This window comes from Saimiri boliviensis, chromosome 16 (genome assembly GCF_048565385.1).
Source record: "Saimiri boliviensis isolate mSaiBol1 chromosome 16, mSaiBol1.pri, whole genome shotgun sequence".
NCBI lineage: Eukaryota > Metazoa > Chordata > Mammalia > Primates > Cebidae > Saimiri > Saimiri boliviensis.
The window spans coordinates 78,601,595-78,620,050 of NC_133464.1; the positions used below are offsets into that span (position 1 = coordinate 78,601,595).

At 36.2% G+C, this 18,456-nt stretch overlaps 1 protein-coding gene across 7 annotated transcripts in view; it reads left to right on the top strand.

Moving 5' to 3' along the window:
* KATNAL1 (katanin catalytic subunit A1 like 1) overlaps positions 1-18,456 on the top strand; it is a 99,382-nt gene that overhangs the window by 22,395 nt on the left and 58,531 nt on the right. For all 7 annotated transcript variants that reach the window (XM_074387894.1, XM_074387895.1, XM_074387893.1 and 4 more), the window contains 2 exons: positions 3,079-3,254; positions 6,590-6,750. In XM_074387894.1, coding sequence (XP_074243995.1) covers positions 3,093-3,254; positions 6,590-6,750 — 323 coding nt within the window. In that variant the 5' untranslated portion in view covers positions 3,079-3,092. The remainder of the gene's footprint in view (positions 1-3,078; positions 3,255-6,589; positions 6,751-18,456) is intronic.

Sequence of the window (18,456 nt, forward strand, 5' to 3'; positions counted from 1 at the left end):
TATAAGAGGTAGGTTTCCATGGCCTTGGGCAGGTCTACCCCTGTGGCTTTGCTGGGTACATCCCCACCTTCTGGCTGCTTTCACAGCTGGCCTTGAGTGCCTATGGCTTTTCCAGATGCATGGTGCAAGCCGTCAGTGAATATACCATTCCGGGGTCTGGAGGATGTTGGCTGTCTTCTCACAGGACTTAGTGGGAGCTCCAACCACACATTTCCCTTCCCTACTTCCCCAGCAGGTCCTTTCCCTGCAGCAGACTTTTACCTGTACATCCAGGCATTTCCATGCATCCTCTGAAATCTTGGTGGTGGTTCCCAAACCTCAATCCTCATCTTCTGTGCACCTGCAGGCCCAACACCATGTGGAGGCTGCCAAGGCTTTGGGCTTGGATCATCTGAAGCCATGGCCTGAGCAGTACCTTGGCCCCTTTTAGCCATAGCTGGAGCGGCTGGGTGCAGGGCACCAAGTCCCAAGGCTGCATACAGCAGGGGGGGCCCTGGACCCAGCCCAGGAAACCCATTTTTCTCTCCTAGGCCTCTGGGCTTGTGATGGGAGGGGCTGCCAAACATCCCTGACAAGTCCTAGAGGCATTTTCCCCATTGTCTTGGTGATAAGCTTTTGATTCTTTGTCACTTATGTAAATTCTGTGGCTGGCTTGAATTTCTTCCCAGAAAATGGATTTTTCTTTTCTATTTCATTGTCAGGCTACACATTTTCTAAACCTTTATGTGCTGCTTCCCTTTTAAATATAAATTCCAATTCTAAACTGTATCTCTGTGAATGCATAAAACTGAGTGCTTTTAAGAGCACCCCCAAATCACTTCTTGAAGGCTTTGCTGCTTAGAAATTTCTTCTGCCAGATACCATAAATCATCTCTCTCAAGTTCAAAGTTCCACAGATCTCTAGAGCAGGGACAAAATGCTGCCAGTTTCTTTGCCAAAGCATAGCAAGGGTCATGTTTATTCAAGTTCCCAACAAGTTCTTCATCTTTATCTAAGTCCACCTCAGCTTGTATTGTCCGTATCACTATTACCATTTTGATCAAAGCCATTCAACAAGTCCCTAGGAAGTTCCAACTTTCCGACAGTTTTCTGTGTTCCTCTGAGCCCTCCAAACTGTTCCAACCTCTGCCTGTCACTCACTTACAAAGTCACTTACACATTTTCAGGTATCCTTCTAGCAGCGCCCCACTCCTGGTACTAATCTGTATTAGTCCTTTCTCACACTGCTATAATGAAAAACCTGAGACTGGGTAATTTATAAAGAAAAGAGGTTTAATGGAATCACAGTTCTGCATGGCTGGGGAGGCCTCAGGAAACTTACAATCATGGTGGAAGCGCCTCTTCACAGGGCAGCAGGATAGAGAATGCATGCCAGCAGGGGGAATACTAGACGCTTATAAAACCATAAGATCTTATGAGACTTACTCATTATCACAAGAACAGCATGGAGGAAACAGTCCTCATGATCCATTTATCACCACCTGGTCCTGTCCTTGACACGTGGGAATTATTACAATTCAAGGTAAGATTTGAGTGGGAACACAGAGCCAAACCACATCAGTAGTGTACTATTTGCTGCAGTGTTATTCTCAAGTAATATAACTCTGCCTTCAGGGAACCTGTAAGGGGCAGATAACATGTCAAAAACATAAAGAAACATTTATTTTCAAAAATGCGTTGCAGTCCATTGAAATGCCTAGAACTAGTTATGGTTAATTTCCAGGAAGAATTTTTGAGCCCTTGAAGAATAGATAAGAGATTGAGAGTCAGAGAGGAAAAGTCAGGCTCCCCAAACCAAAGTTTAATTCCCTGAGCAAGGCGTAGAGAAGTATTTTGTTTTTCTCCTCTATATGTATTCATTGGTTTACTGTTCCTAGAAATAAGAAGGTAACTTGGACTCTTTCTTGGGATACCATTCTCCTGTATCTCTGGACTTCCAATTCTTTTAGTCTTGGAAAGAAAGTGTCTTTGCATAGAAGCCTTGGATGTTTCTAGGAGACCTTTGGAAAGCCTGGAAGAAAAGCCAGAATTACTGGACTGGAGCTTTGGTGGAAGCCAGATATTTAGAGGGTGTTCTAATTAACATCTTATAGAAAGGAAAATAATGGTAGTTATTTGCATGGCCAAAGAGTTATAGAGAATGACGGAGTCTTAGAAGATTACAAGTTGGGGTTCATGTAGTTTAATTTATAGGTGTTTGCTTAGATTTAAGTTTATGAGGCAATTACATGAGTATAAATGGTATATGGACAACTATAGACTGTTCCTTTAAAATGTGTTCTTTAAGTATAACTTTTTTTCTTGGGCCAAGAAATTTTAGTGAGAACTAATTTTTATAGTTTCAACTGACTTCAGTGGAAAATATAACATTCCTATATTTATGTGAGATATATATATATATATATATATATATATGTATATATATATATTTTTATGTTGGCAAGAATAAATTGAATAAAACAAGTTCATATATTATTGCAGTCTATGGTAATTATAAAGGAATAAGGAAAACTAGGGTCCAATTTTATGTGCCTTTAAGTAAATCAGTAGTCCAGAGCTATGTAATGTCTCTTCCTATTATTTCCATGGGTGTTCTTTTGTAATCTCCTTTATACTTACAAATTTGAAAATTTTGTTTAGTATTATAAGATGCATTCAGATAGCCTCAAAGAATGAAAGTTAACTCTTGACTTTCAAAGTAGTTCCACACTGGGCAAGGTGGCTCACACCTGTAATCCCAGCACTTTGGGAGGCTGAGGTAGGTGGACTGCCCAAGGTCAGGAGTTCGAGACCAGCCTGGCCAACACAGTGAAACCCCTGTCTCTACTAAAAATACAAAAAAATAGCGACATGATGGTACATCCCTGTAGTCCCAGCTACTCAAGAATCACTTGAACCTGGGAGGTAGAGGTTGCAGTGAGTCAACTCACAGTTGACTGGAATCAACCGCACTCCAGCCTGGGCAACAAAGTGAGACTCTATCTCCAAAAAAAAGTAGTTTTAAACATTTTAAAGAATAATAAATGTTTTAAAGTCAGTGCTGAAAATTTTTAAAAAGTCATTATATTTTATGTTTAGGTCTCTGAAAGAAGATGAATTTGGCTGAGATATGTGATAATGCAAAGAAAGGAAGAGAATATGCCCTTCTTGGAAATTACGACTCATCAATGGTGTATTACCAGGGGGTGATACAACAGATTCAGAGACATTGCCAGTCAGTAAGAGATCCAGCTATCAAAGGCAAATGGCAACAGGTAAGATGATATTAAAGTATTAGATGTGTTAGGAAAGCAGTACCCTATTATACTTGAGAGATTAGAGTTGGAAAATGAGTTTGAGATGGAAATATTTTCTATTAATCTGAATACTGAAATATATTTAAAATATATTCTTGAATAATTTTCTAGTATCTTACCTAATGTTTTGTTTTTGTGGTCATATATTCCATGAGGTATATTTTGAAGATATTTAATTCTAATTGAATCTACTTTTACTTTTTTCTCTTTCCGTAATTAGTTACCTAATTGTGTGACTACAGACATTTGAAATAAAGTATTTCATTCATTCTTTTGTTTTTTTAGAGATGGAGTCTTGCTCTGTTGCTCAGGTTCGAGTACAGTGGCACAATCTTGGCTCACTGCAACCTCTGCCTCCCGGGTTCAAATGATTCTCCCACCTCAGTCCCCTGATTAGCGAGGATTACAGACATCTGCTACCACACCCCGCTAATTTTTTGTATTTTAGTAGTGATGGGGTTTCACTGTGTTGCCCAGGCTGGTCTCGAACTCTTGACCTTGTGATCCGCCCGCCTCAGCCTCCCAAAGTGCTGGAATTACATGCATGAGCCACCATGCCCAGCTATTCTTTCTTTCTTTTTTTTTTTTTTTTTTTTTTTTTAAAGAGACAGGGTTTTGCTCTGTCACCCAGGCTGGAGTACATTGGTGCCATTACAGTTCACTGCAGCCTCAAAGTCCTGGGCTCAAGTGATCCTCCCACCACAGCTTCCTAAGTAGATAGGGCTGCAGGTGCACACCACCATGCCCAGCTAACTTTTAAGTTTTTTTTTGTCAGGACTGGCTCTTGCTGTGTTGCCCAGGGTGGTCTCAAACTCTGGGCCTCAAGTGGTCCTCCTGCCTTGGCCTCTTAAAGCACTGGTATTACATATGTGAACCACTGTGCTGAACCTGAAATAAAGGATTCATACTGGCGCTTCTCCCTTTCATTTTTACATGTTGTTTTGACCCATTTTACAAAACTCCTCTTCTGAAAGACTCCTTAAAAATGCAAATGAGTCCATAATCTAATAAAAACATTACTGTATTTGCTGTCTTTTGACTATATAATTTGCTTATTTAATAAGATAGTTAATAAAAACTTGAATTTTAATTTCACCACTTACTGTTCTTTAAGTTTAATTTAAATTTAGTGTTTTAACTGATCAGTATTTTTAGCATAGTTCTTTGCTGCTCTGGTTCCAAATTAATTGTAACTTTTAAAAAAGAATTTTTGCACATCATACTTATAAGCAACATATCTTTATTTAAGGAAATAAATGATCTGTCTATCTTCAGTGATGTTTAGTTAACAAAACTGCCTTTTGTTTTTATAAGGACCTATTATTTAAGCTTGTATTTTTCACCTGTTATACTAAAATAACGTTAACAGCCTTTTTAGAAAACATTAAGTAAAAAAATACATAACACTTCAGGAGTGCTGATCTTCTCTGTTATTCCAGTTTCAGTATATGTGCTGCCAATGCAAACACTCCCCACTTTTAAAATTAAAATCTTTTAAAACTTAAAAATACAAAGTCAAGTGTTTCTTTGATGTTTCCATTTCATGTACTAATGCCTTTCAAGTGTTTCGTCTAATTTTTCCATTAGTCAGAAATTGATGTTTTCCTAAGTTTTGAGGGTAAATTTGGCTTATTTTCCTAATTAAATGTTACCAAATTATGTTCATTGAGAACAATATACTTACTCTAACTCAGGCTGAAAATTTTAGTTGTTTTCTTCTATCCTTCCCATTAGCCACAGGCAGGGTGTTTCATTAATCTGTTATGGAAATATATTTGATATGTTCCTAATTGTTTATGTTAAATAGTGACCATTTCTACTCAGATATTTCTACTATGCTTCTTTCCATTGGGTTCTGAAATTACAGTTCTTCCAGGATAGCATATCCCAGTATAGTGTAAGTGTATATATTAGCAATTGAATTTTACCTAGCTTTTTCTTCGGATCTGTAACTCTTTCATATGTTCCTTTTACTATATGATTCAATATAATGATAGGAGAAACTTTCTTACACTCTGCTTTACAGTAAAATGTGGTTTCTGGTTAAAAAAAAAAAACAATTGTTAAAAAGATTTTGTAAGTGGAATTTTCTTTTTTTGTTTCGATATGGAGTCTTGCTCTCTTGCCCAGGCTGGAGTGCAGTAGCGTGATCATAGCTCACTATAGCTTCAAACTTCCAGGCTCAAGTGATTTTCCTGCCTCAGCCTCCTGAGTAGCTAGAACTATAGCCATTTGTTGTTATGCCTGGCCTAATATTTTTGTTTCCCCAGACTGGTCTTGAATGTAATTTTTAATATTTATCTGCTTGCTTTTGAAAATTAGTTTGGGCTCAAAGTTTGAAAACACAAGAATTTCCTCCTAATGTGTGCTCAGTTAAGTTTTTTAAATACAGGAAAAACTTTGTCTTTGATATAAAAATAAACTTTATTCAGAACTTGAAATAAATAAGGCCAAAATGATTCAGGTTTCAGATGAAGGAGAATTTAAATAAAAACTGGGGTGCAGTGGCTCATACCTGTAATCCCACCACTTTGGGAGGCCAAGGCAGGCAGATCACAAGGTATGGAGATCGAGACCATCCTGGCCAATATGGTGAAACCCTGTCTCTACTAAAAAAAAATATGAAAATTAGCTGGGCATGGTGTTATGCACCTATAATCTCAGCTACTTGGGAGGCTGAGGCAGGAGAACCACTTGAACCCGGAAGGCAGAGGTTGTAGTGGCCTGAGATTGTGCCGCTGCACCCCAGCCTGGCAATAGAGTGAGACTCTGTCTCAAAAGAATACAAAACAAACCAGGAAGTTTGTAATTCATAGTATTATATCACTTCTAACTTTCAGACACTCATGACAGGCATTTTATATTTAGTGATACTGGGAATAGGAAGTGGTGTTGAAAATTTTGGCTTACAATTTTTTCAAATCTATTTACAAATATATTAAAAATATTTAGCACAATATTTTACATTTCTGGGAATGGTTAACTTGTCACCTACTTAGTTGCTTGTTTTCAATTGTATTAATGATCATCACATTCTTTTGTAGAAATGGAATTCCATTATAAAAGATATGTAACTACTTTCCTTATTAAAAGGTATAGAATTATGTTTTTTCAAACCAATTTCTGCCCTTCTTTCTGTATTACTTGAAATAGTTCTTTGTGTTTTTGAATGTTTTAATGATTCATTTTTCATACTTTGACCTTAAGAAAACATGCACTCTATAGCAATTTATTATTTACAATTTATGAAGTGTTTAAAACAGTTTCTAGCATAAAGCCTGTTTTTTTTTAAGGTTCGGCAGGAATTATTGGAAGAATATGAACAAGTTAAAAGTATTGTCAGCACTTTAGAAAGTTTTAAAATCGACAAGCCTCCAGATTTCCCTGTGTCCTGTCAAGATGAACCATTTAAAGATCCTGCTGTGTGGCCACCTCCTGTTCCTGCAGAACACAGGTAAATAGGGCTTTATATTTTCTTTAGGTGCTTCTAGTTAGTTGATGTTCACAATGAAGCTTGCTTTGAACAAAGTATGAAAAAACATTTTTGGGAACATGTAAATTCAATATCTGTTTTTAATATTCACATTTATAGGTTTACAGTTTTGTGTTTGATAAAGTACAGAAGTAATTGTTACATATCTTGTGCTTTTAGAATGCTTTATGACTCTAATAACAATAGAATTCTATTGCTGGTCCTAAAACTTATCAGTTAAGAGAGGTCTTTTAGGTTTCATAATGGCAGCATCAAAATTTGAATAGTTTTGCTTTTTTGCTTGAAGAGACTCTTAACAACCTCAAATGAAGTGGTGGAGAAATTGAATTTACCTGGTTGGGCCTACAGCCAATTTCCAGAGTTTTGGTGTATGAGGAACCTTACCGATAATGTTTAAGTGGCTTACTGCTTAAAGGTCAGATTCCTCAGTGTGGCCTCTCCCACCAGTTTTCTCTAATCCCAGCCTGTGCATCCTTTACAGTAAACCTCTCACTTTTTGCCTTTGTCATCGTGTCTGTGCAGTGTCTTCTTTCTTCAAGAAATATCTGTAATCCCCATTTCTTAGCAACTCATATTCGTTCAAGTCTCAACTGACAATCCCCTCTGCAGTCTTTTTTGATTTGCTCAGACATAGTAGTTTGTTCATAGTGGTTATCATGTTGCATTTATTTGTCTCTTCACAAGATTTGCACCGACAAGGACCATGGTTTTATTTACTTAAAACAAAAATTAAGTAATAAACTTCCATTGCTAACACAGGGTTTGGCACATAGTTGGCATTTAACCAACAGTAAATGAGTTAACTCCATTAGTTTCACAAGTGAGGAAACTGAAACCTGGGAGATCCTAATCATGTTAAATCAGGATGTGAATTTAGGTCTTTCTGGCTTTCTGTCCACTTTATTGTGAAGTGGAACCATGGCCAGAGTATTGCACCATAAAAAATAAGTTTTCCTTTGGTCAGTAGCTGTAATCATCTGTTGAAATTTTCTAAAAACATTTTAAGAACTATGAGAAGTAGTTAATTTATTCCTTTGGATTTTTTCCATTGAATTACAGACAATTTTGTGATTTTTCAGTGTGAAAATAGTAGATGAGGATTCTTTTTTAAGGTCAACAACAATGCATCGATGTATTTTTCCTCCGATATAACCACCTTCAGGTGTTTTATACTAAGGTAACCCACATTCCTCAAAAGGCAGTGTTTTAAGAGTCATATCAATGTTACCCTGGAAGTTCCAAGATAAATACTGAAAGAATGGCATTTTAATCTACTAGAACTTGAAATTTTCCTGTATGTATGTATAATGAAATACCTTGTTTTTTACTGAAAGTCATTAATTCTAAAATATACTTCTAGTTTAAAGCTAAAAGCCGACAATACCTTTAAATATAGGAATATATGTTCTGAATTGTTAGAGTACCATGATGCATTTCAAACAGCATTATCCACAGATAATAACAAATATTGATGGCTCAAACTGAATAAAACATTGTAGATGACATTTTCCCATTGATGACTGCTAGTCTCAAAACATTACTAGAATAACACTAGTCCAGTTTTTTCTTTTCTTTGTCCTTTCTTAACTATTCATAACATAGATCTAACTTCTTATTCTACTTGTTTTTAAATCCTTTTTCTAAATGAAAGTGAAAGATGAATGGACCAGAATGTATTTCACTGATTCTCCTTTCTCTGTACTAAATTTTTAAAAAACTTTTCTTTGTGCATAGCCATTGTGTGTGTGTGTGTGTGTGTGTGTGTGTGTGTGTGTGTATGTGTGTGTGTTTTCTATTTCGTGTATCAGAAACCCTGAATAAAAGCAAATCTCAGATTGCATATTGTCTGGAAAAAAGATTTTCATTCCTATGTATATCATTAACAACAATAAGAAAACACCTAAATAACTCTACGAGGTTCTATTAGAGAAGGAAGTATAATACATTGAGTAATAGCGTGGGATTAATAGTTTAAAACTTTATGAATAAATTTTTTTTGTAAGCAAAAACAGTGGATCCTTCATCAATTAACAAAGTAAAGCAAATGTTAATGAACTAACTCTTATGCTGCTTCATGGCACAGAATGTATGCAAGGGCTGATAAAATAAATATTCAGATTGCAAATTTAGACTTAAAGGTTATGGAAGTTTACAGTTGTATAATATTTTTCTTGTTTCATAAACTTTTTTTCCAGGTTGTGTAAAACAAATATAATAAGGTTTTCACCTAGTGATAGTGAATGGTAGATATAGTCATTGGATATTCTTGGTTTAGTGAAACGGCATTTGACTTGAGTTGATAAGATTGTCAATTTTGCTTCTGAAATCTACTTGCTTTATGACCTTGAGCAAGTGATTTAACCTCTCTAAACATTAGTCTCACTATCTGTAAAATGGGGATCTCTACTTCATGGAATTGAATAAAAAAATTTAAGACAGTAACTGGCATGTAAAAAATAATTAAAATTAATGGTCATCTCTGAAATAAAGGAATATAACATTCTTTTAGAGAAATATCAAGAATAACAATTAAAAATGATAGCCTTAGTCATAAAACACAAGTCATTTTTTTTCTCCTTGCAGATTCTACTAATTCTTTAGTTTCCTGAAACATTTTAATAACTATGACAGAGAGGATGGGGCTTTTTAAATGTCCATGTCATAAGCAGTTGGTGATTATTTTTACAGAAAGGATGGTAGCTAATAATCATTAATCACTCACTGTATATGTTATAAGCATTATTTTATTTAAAACTCAAGTGATCCCATGAAGGGTTTGAAACCAGATCTCTTCATATTCATCTCTTCTTATTTGTATACACTCTGCTATATTACTTATATATATATACTCAGTGGATATATTACAGGTATATTTTGATACACATTTGTATATCTTGGTATTGCCTACTTGTTAACATTCTTAGCAGTGGTGGGAGAATAAAGAAACTGAAAATGCTTAATGAAGTATTGATATTTTAAGGGTAACTAAAAAGAACTTTCCATGTGAGCACCACACTGAAATTACAATTTAAGTCAACAGGAAAATATAATATTTATTTTATCTTGTTTAGTTTTTTTCACCGTAAACTGAGCAGATGTTGGTATCATGCTTGTTCAGTCTGCAGAACCATAAGCTAAGGAAACCTCTTTTTATAAATGATCCAACCTCAGGTATTTCTTTATAGCAGCGCAAAAAAGAAAAAACAAAACAAAACAAAAAAAACCCAAACATACTAACACAGTCAGATCATGTACTATTTGTCTTTCTGCGTCTGGCTTATTTCACCTGTCACAGGGAAGTGGTAGAATTTCCTTCTCTTTAAGGATGAATAATATTCCTCGGGGTGTGTGTGTGTGTGTGTGTGTGTGTGTGTGTGTGTAGGTAGGTACACACCCTGCCTGCAACATACATGCACACCACATTTTCTTTATCCATTCATCTGTCAATGGATGTTTAGTTTGTTTCCCTATCTTGACTATTACTACTAATGCTGAAATGAACATGAGAGTGCAGAGATCTGATATACGGATTTTCTTTGGATGTATGCTCTGAAGTGAGCTTGCTGGATCATAAGTTAGTTCTGTTTAATTTTTTGAGGACTCTCCATGCCGTTCTTTATAATGCCTATATAGTACCAATTCCAAGTGGTAGGTCTTTCAAAGTTACATCTTTTGGAAGAGGTAGCAATAAGAATAGGACACACAAACCTGAAATTAATCATTTTACTTCTTCTGTATAGGTGCACTAAAACTCTAATAGGCCTTTTAATGTCATTTCATCAAGAACCAAGAAGAATGGTATAGTGTGTTTCTGTATACATATAGACAGGAAGATTGATTTTTTTTTTTTTGATCAATTTAGGGCTATTCCATAGAATTTCAGCAAAGAGTAAATTCTTACTGACTTGGAATTAAAGTTGTTGTCTTATGTTTCTTTGGGTACTCAGAGATTAAGTAACTGGCAGTATTTTTCATCCCAATTTGCAGTGAAAAAGATCAATTAAGGTCAAAGTCAAGTACTGGTAGAGAATAAACTATCATTCATGCATTGCAGGTATTTCACCCATGCTCTGGCTTAGTTATTTTCCTGTGATTAGAAGGTTGGGGAGCAAGTTTCTGTATCAGTTCCACTACTGATTGAGTGATCTACAAGTTTATTTCTCTATAGCTCATTTTCCCTTCTGTAAATGTTTATTGAAATGAGATTGCTTTGTAGGATGCTGGCATCTATTATATGTATAGTACTGTGCCTGTTGCTGTCCTACATATGGTGGATGCAGAAACAGACATGTTCCCTGCTCTCTTAGGCTTATGATTTTGTAGATGGTGTGAGAGTCATTACTGAGGAAGAATGGACTGGATTTGGTGATTAATGAGATATAGAGAATGAAAGAAAAATTGGAGCAGATAATATCTAAATCAAGCTGTCAAATAAGAGTTAGAAATGAGAGCCATACTCTGAGAGAGATTGGGGTTAATGTAGTTATTTCAGCATCATCACAACTAATGACAAAGAAATTTTAAGGTCATTCTTTATATGATGGAATAGGTTATTTGCCTAATACTATTGCAGATTGAGATTATAGTCATTTTCTTAAAATTCTGGAGTTATGTTATTTTCTTAAATTCTGTTTCTGGAGTATGGGATGGACTCTATTTTTAGACTGAGTAGAATGTAGGTAGCAGGGCTGATTAAACATGCTAATAACTGACATTTGGTGAGTTCTTTACTGTGAACCAGGTATTGTGCTTTTATGTGGTTTATTTCTTTTTAAATCTTCATAACCAACCTTAAAATAGGTACTATTATTATCATCCCTGTGTTTTAGAAGGAGACACTGAGGCTTAATTAAAGATTCTAATTTACTTTTTCAAATGCATCTAGGTCAGATAGGATAAGGATTGAGAATTGGCATGGATTTAGCAGCAGGAGCTCACTGGTGGCCTTGATGCACAGTTTTGGTGGAATGGTGGAGAATGATGGAGTGGGTTCAGAGACTACAAAGAGAGGAGCAGAAGATGAGAGTATATACAATTCCCTCAATGAGTCTTGCTAAAAAAGGGAGCCAGGGAAGTGAGTGCTAGTTGGGGAAGACAAGTAGTTAAGGTTTGTTGTTTTAGAGAGAAAAGAATAGCAGGAGGATTTGTATGCTGATGGAAATGCTGCAGTAGAAAGAGGAAAATTGATGATGCATGGGCTAGATGGTTGACTAATGGAGCAGTGTCCTTGAGGTGACAAGAGGAGATGGGATCTAATGCACATGTCGAGGGAGTGCATGGACAACTGGCTCAGAGTCACAGCAGGGAGGCAGGGGTTGTAAGGGTGTGGTTGCAAAGAGGTGGGCAGGTAGAGAGGTGAGCGCTTGTGCAATCATTTCAGCAAGGAGAAAAATGCAAGCAAGACTGTCTGAGATTGAGAACAGAGGAAGCACGTGTTTTTCAGGGTCTAAATTCTGATCTAACGTGTTCCAAGGATAGGGGGACATTCCATTTGGTTGTGTTATTTTATTGTTCCTTTTATGTAAGTCTTCTCTAGGGAGCATTTTCATTATTTTATAGCACCCAGTAGTTACTCTTAAATCTCCACTCTCCAATTCTAGATATGTAATACATTAAGTGCTTAAAAACTTAGTATTTCTTTTTATTAATGTTACAGAAAAGGCAACTGAAAGATAGAAATTATAATTCATTGAAGATTAAGTAAGGAACAAGATAGTGGTAAGTCAGAATGAAGCAATAACACATTATTTTCATGTTTTTGTTGAAAAACATGTTTGCCTTGCTGCATGTTAGTGACTGTCATTTCCCCTCTTCTTTGCAAACTGCTGTTGAATGTGTAGTATTCATCTGTTGTCTTTCACTGCCTCTTTTTTCTTTTTATTTTCTTTTTTTTTATTTTGAGATGGAGTCTTGCTCTGTCACCCAGGCTGAAGTGCAGCAGCACAATCTTGGCTCACTACAACCTCTGCCTCCCGGATTCAAGCGATTCTCCTGCCTTAGCTTCCTGAGTAGCTGGGATTACAGGCATGTACCACCACGCCGGCTCATTTTTGTATTTTTAGTAGAAATGGGGTTTCACCATGTCGGTCAGGCTGGTCTCAAACTCCTGACCTTGTGATCCACCCGCCTTGGCCTCCCAAAGTGCTTTGATTACAGACGTGAGCCATCGCGCCTGGCCCCTTTTTTCTTAAATGCAAGAAATCCTGCTACTCTCCAGTCATTGCAGTATTGGGACTGAATTCTTAAAAATACCAAGTAGCTTCCTCACTTAAAAATGAAATGCCTCTTCTCTGGACTTAATGCTGTTTAACCTTCATAATATTTGATAATGTTGACCATATTCTTTGGAACCCTCTTTTCCCTCTTGAGCCTTCTGTGACACTATACAATTTTGTTTTTTTCCTCTTTTCCTTTATTCTGACTGCAGCCTCTTTCTCCTATCTCTTCCACTTGTTGCTCCCTAGTCCTTAGCTTTGTGGACCCTATGGAGTCAAAGAGCAGTAGGAAGAAGGTCCTTACCCTCCTTTGCACAGAGCTTGACAATTCACCAGGCTACAGGGATTCTGATAACAGTTTGGATCTCTGTCCCTGCTGACATCTCATGTTGAACTGTAATCCCCAATGTTGGTGGAGGGGCCTAGTGGAAGGTGATTGGACCATGGGGGCTGATTTCCCGCTTTGGTGCTGTTCTCATGATAGAATTCTCAAAAGATCTGGTTGTTTAAAAGTGTATAGCACCTTCCCCATCTTCACCCCCTCCCCACCTCTTGCTCCTCTGGCTATGTGATGTGTCTGCTCTCCCTTCACCTTCTGCCATGATTGTAAGTTTCCTGAGGCCTCTCCAGAAGCTGAGCAGATGCCAGCTCCCCGTACAGCCTGCTGAACTGGGAACCAATTACACCTCTTTTCTTCGTAAATTACCCAGTCTCAGGTATTTCTTTATAGACATGAAAGAACAGGTTCTTCTCCTAGCCCTACCACATAGCTTCTCTGAGGACAAATCATTCAACCTGTCCCTCATTTTCCTCCTCTGTAAGTTGGGGATCAATATGGAAATTACTTCATAGGGTTATTGTGAGAATTAAGTGATTTAACGCATGCAAAGCATGAAGAACATTTGTACACATAGGAAGAGCTCAAGATATGTTTGCCATTTTTATTACCCATCCCTTAATTTCACCCTACTTGATGTTCACCTGGCAAATGCCCTCAGCTCATTTGTTCAAATGTCACGTAGAGAGTCCTACCCTGACCATCCTATTTAAAATATGTACCCCTTCACTTGTCACCACTCTTGTTCCCTTACTCGGCTTCATTTTTCTTTATAGTACTCATTGCCACCTGATAATACATTGTATTACATTAGGTTATCCCATCATATTATATTATGTTAATTATGTGTGTGTTCCTGTCCCTGCTAGATTGTAAGCTTTGTAAGGTCAGGGCGTTTTGTTTGTTCGCTGCTTTACCCCCAGCACCAAGAATATTGCCTGCCACAGTGTATGTATTCAGTAAATACTTGTTGAAAGAATGAGTACATAAAATGCTTTTTAGGTTTATTCGTGTGTTTGCCAGTGGTTATGTTTACTATTTCTTGCATTTCACTATTTCTAAATTTAGTTTCATCTTTGCTGAAGAATATTTAGCAGTTTTTACAGCCAAGGTCTCTATTAGTGGTAAACTTAACAGTTCTTTTCTCAAAATATCTATATTTTCCTGTCACTCTTATGTGATATTTTAGTATAAAATACTAGTTTGGTAGTTAATCTCTATACTTTGAAGATGATGTTTGTGAAAGTATTTTGTCTTCTGGCTTGTATTATCAATCTGTTTGTTGTTTGTTTATAGGTAACATTTTTTTCTCATTGGTTTTAAGATTTTTTCTGTCTTTGTGTTAAACAGTGTCACTATGAATTATTTAAGTGTCAGTTTATTTTTTTACACTAAAGACTTGTGCATCTTTTGCTTGAGAATTTTTAAATGCTTTAATCATATAAAAATACTTATTTTGTCTGTAACTGGCAGTTCTCTTATCAGAGTCATTGAGAGTCATCTTGCTTTTTTTTTCTGGTGAGCCTTTTTTTGTGGTAAAGTTGAGAATATTTCTTCAACAAGGTTTTAATGAGTCATTTCAATATGTGGCTTGTTTTGAAGGTGTCACTCCTGAGACTTCTGTGCTTGCTTCAGCGAGGTGCCTTAGGGATGTTACCTGACTAGGCCTGCTTTTATGTCCACATTCTCTGCTTAAGGTGTATAAAATTCAGTCCCAAATCACATGAGGATAGGCCCTTTTCTGCTATATCTGGGGGTGCTTTTGTTTCACTTCGCAAATGTAGAACGTAGATCCAAGTAGAAAAGTGTACTTATTTCTTCTGTCTTTAAAATTCTACCCTTTTTACCAAGGTGGTTGTCCTTTGAGGGTCCTGGCTTTTTGTGGTGGTCTCAACTTCTTTGATTTGTTTGGGCCTATGGCCCTGTATCAGATCTCACTTGTGATCAATAAATCTCAAGCCCTCAGATGTCCGAGGTCCCAAACACTGAAGGACTGCTGTGTTGTCAGCTCATGTGCTTGTATGTCTCTCTCTCTTTTTTGTCTATTAGGTATTTCACTTATCTTACAGTAAGACCAGCTGTGTGTATAAAAGGATATTGATTACATTTTACCTAGAATTCCTACATGTTTTATTGTGGGAATGTTTTCAGCTTATTTGTTTTTGTTGTCACTGCATATTATTTTTGTAGTTCTGTTATCAGTTCTTGAGAGGCTTATCTTACAGTTTGCTGGTTTTTTTGTGTGACTTGTTTATATTTGAGTTGAGGACTCTTCTTCACCAAGGCTTTAGTTACAGGGTTTATGTGGACAGAAAGAGATGTCTAGTATAATTGTAAAATATGTATGTATATTCAGCTAAATTATAGGCTTAGTGAATGCTGGTAGTATGTCACATGCTTCTGGTATCCACTTCATTTTATAAATCAGCAGAATAATCTCAGAAGTTGACAATAAACTGGACAAAGACCTGTGAGAATTTATATAAAGTTCAACTGATATTATTATATTATCTGTAGAGTAGAGGTTGTATAGTCCTGATAATATGAAAAAATACTATCATTCATCAAGTTTTAAAGTCTTTAGAGTTAGGCAAAAAATAAATATCTTAGGTTTTTCAGGTTCAAAGATTTTTAGAATTTAATGGTAAAGGCAAGGACCTATCTGTAGAGCCAAAGAAAAGCAAGATACAAGCAGTAACTAATTTGCCTGGGAGTGATGGAATTCCATCATTAGTGAAAGGTTTAGTAGTTTTCACACCGCTTGCCTCACTTTTGAAATGACTGAATGAATGTCTTAGCAACTTTACATAAGATTTCATATGGCTCATAAGAAACATGACAAGAATCCACGAAATATTCCAGCTTAAGTAACTGTTATGGGTAACATCAAAATGCTGAGAATCCAACCCCCAACATATTAAGTAGGATTATATAATATTTGGTGTGAGAAATATATCTGTAGCTTCAGATCTTAAACCATCTGAAATTTCTGGTTTACCTTGGTTAAGTTGGATGGTAAGTGTCGTCTTTAGTAGTTAAGCAGATCTTTTAACTCCAGGTAGATTTAAAATTAAGACTAGTCATGTCTAAGAGGATAAAAACTATGGTAATAATATTTTTCTGTTAAAGAATATGTATATGTTTGCATATTTATTTTTATGTACTTGGAATATTTAAGAAAATAGGCTAATGAGGGTGATGCGTGCAATTCCACTTTAAATGTATTATGGACTAATTTAGACTTGTGATTTTTTTTCATACATGAAAATTTATGTTAAGTACTTTATTGGAACTCTTAGGAGAAATTTAATATCTTATTTGTAAACTTAATTTATTATAAGTTTATAAAAGTAATTATATGTAAATTATGCTTTACTAAGTAAGATAAGAACTAAGAAGGAAATACATTAAGTTTATAAATTTGGTTAAAAAATTCTGGTGGCCTTTTATTAACCAGGTTTGTTACTGGGACCAAGCATTATTTTAAAATCTCTTAAAAATGGGCCAGGTGCAATGGCTCACACCTGTAATTCCAGCACTTTGGGAGGCCGAGGTGGGCAGATCACTTGAGGACAGGAGTTCAAGACTAGCCTAGTCAGCACGGTGAAATCTGTCTCCACAAAAAATCCAAAAATTAGCTGGGCGTGGTGGTGCATTCCTATACTCTCAGCTGAGGCAGGAGAATCTCTTGAACCTGGGAGGTGGAGGTTGCAGTGAGCCAGGATTGTGCTGCTGCACTCCAGCCTGGGTGGCAGAGTGAGTGAGACTTTGTTTTGTTTTTTGTTTTTGTTTTTTTTTTTTTAAAGAAAAGAAAAATTTCTTGAAAGTGACTTCTAAAATCTGCTAGGCTTGTACATAGAAAAAAAAATGTAGCTGAATCTAAAAGCTTTAAGGAAAAACTGATTTTTTGCATTTTTAAATTTAATAAATTGAATATTTTAAAAATCAAAGTAAGCCTGAGAGTGTTTTCTGCACAAAAAGTACCCTTGAAGTTACAAAACAACTCACATCAACTCGTATCGTACCATTGTCTGTGGTGCTCAATATATTTCTGAATGTGATTTATTTGCTTGGATAATGAGGGAAGACTTAATTCCCACCCCTTACCCCCGCCTTTTTTTTTCTTTGAGACGGAGCCTTGCTCTGTGGCCCAGGATGGAGTGCAGTGGCATGATCTCAACTCACTGCAACCTTTGCCTTTCAGGTTCAAGTGATTCTCCTGTCTCAGCCTCCCAAGTAGCTGGGATTACAGGTGCCCACTACCATGTATGGCTGAGGTTTGTATTTTTAGTAGAGACGGGGTTTGCCATGTTGGCCCGGCTGCTCTGGAACTCCTGACCTCAAGTGATCTGCCTGCCTCAGCCTCCCAGAGTGTTGGGATTACAAGCATGAGCCACTGCACACAACCCTTAATCCAGCCTTTTACATTGTGTAGCACAGTGCCTTGCTTTCAGTAAGATTTAGCTATTTGTTGAAAGAATTAATAATATTTTAAAGATTCCTACTTAGGATATTTGTTTATAATCTTCTGATAGCAAATAATTTAAAAATTCTGAAGACCTTTTTAGAACCAGAAGTTATCCTTAAGGATTAAATCTTGGGAAGTCACTTGATTTGTGAAGATGCCACTGAAATTCAGTAGAAAAAGGTGGGCCTTATCAGTAAATGCTTCTGGGGTAATTCATTATCCATTTGGGTGAAAAAAAAATCAAGATACTCTTTTTTCCCACCTAACATTATACAAAAATTAACTTAGAATAGATCAATACCTAAAATATTAAAAGTAATAAAGTAAAACTAGAAGAAAACATGGAAGTTTTTATGATATCATCATAATCTCAGGGTAGGCAAAGATTTATTAGACTGGCCACTAAAGCATTAAATATTAAAGGTTGATAAATTGGACTTCTAGAATTATGACCTTCTCTTTATCAAGAAAGATACCATTAAGAGAGGTAAAATACCTTTGTAACAAATGAGCACCTGTGCATATATCCCTGAATCTAAAAAATTGAAAATAAAATAAAATGCAAAAAAAAAAATAGAGAGAAAAGGCAGATCACACACTGGGAGAAGATATTTACAAAGCATGTATTTGACAGAGGACTTGTAGGT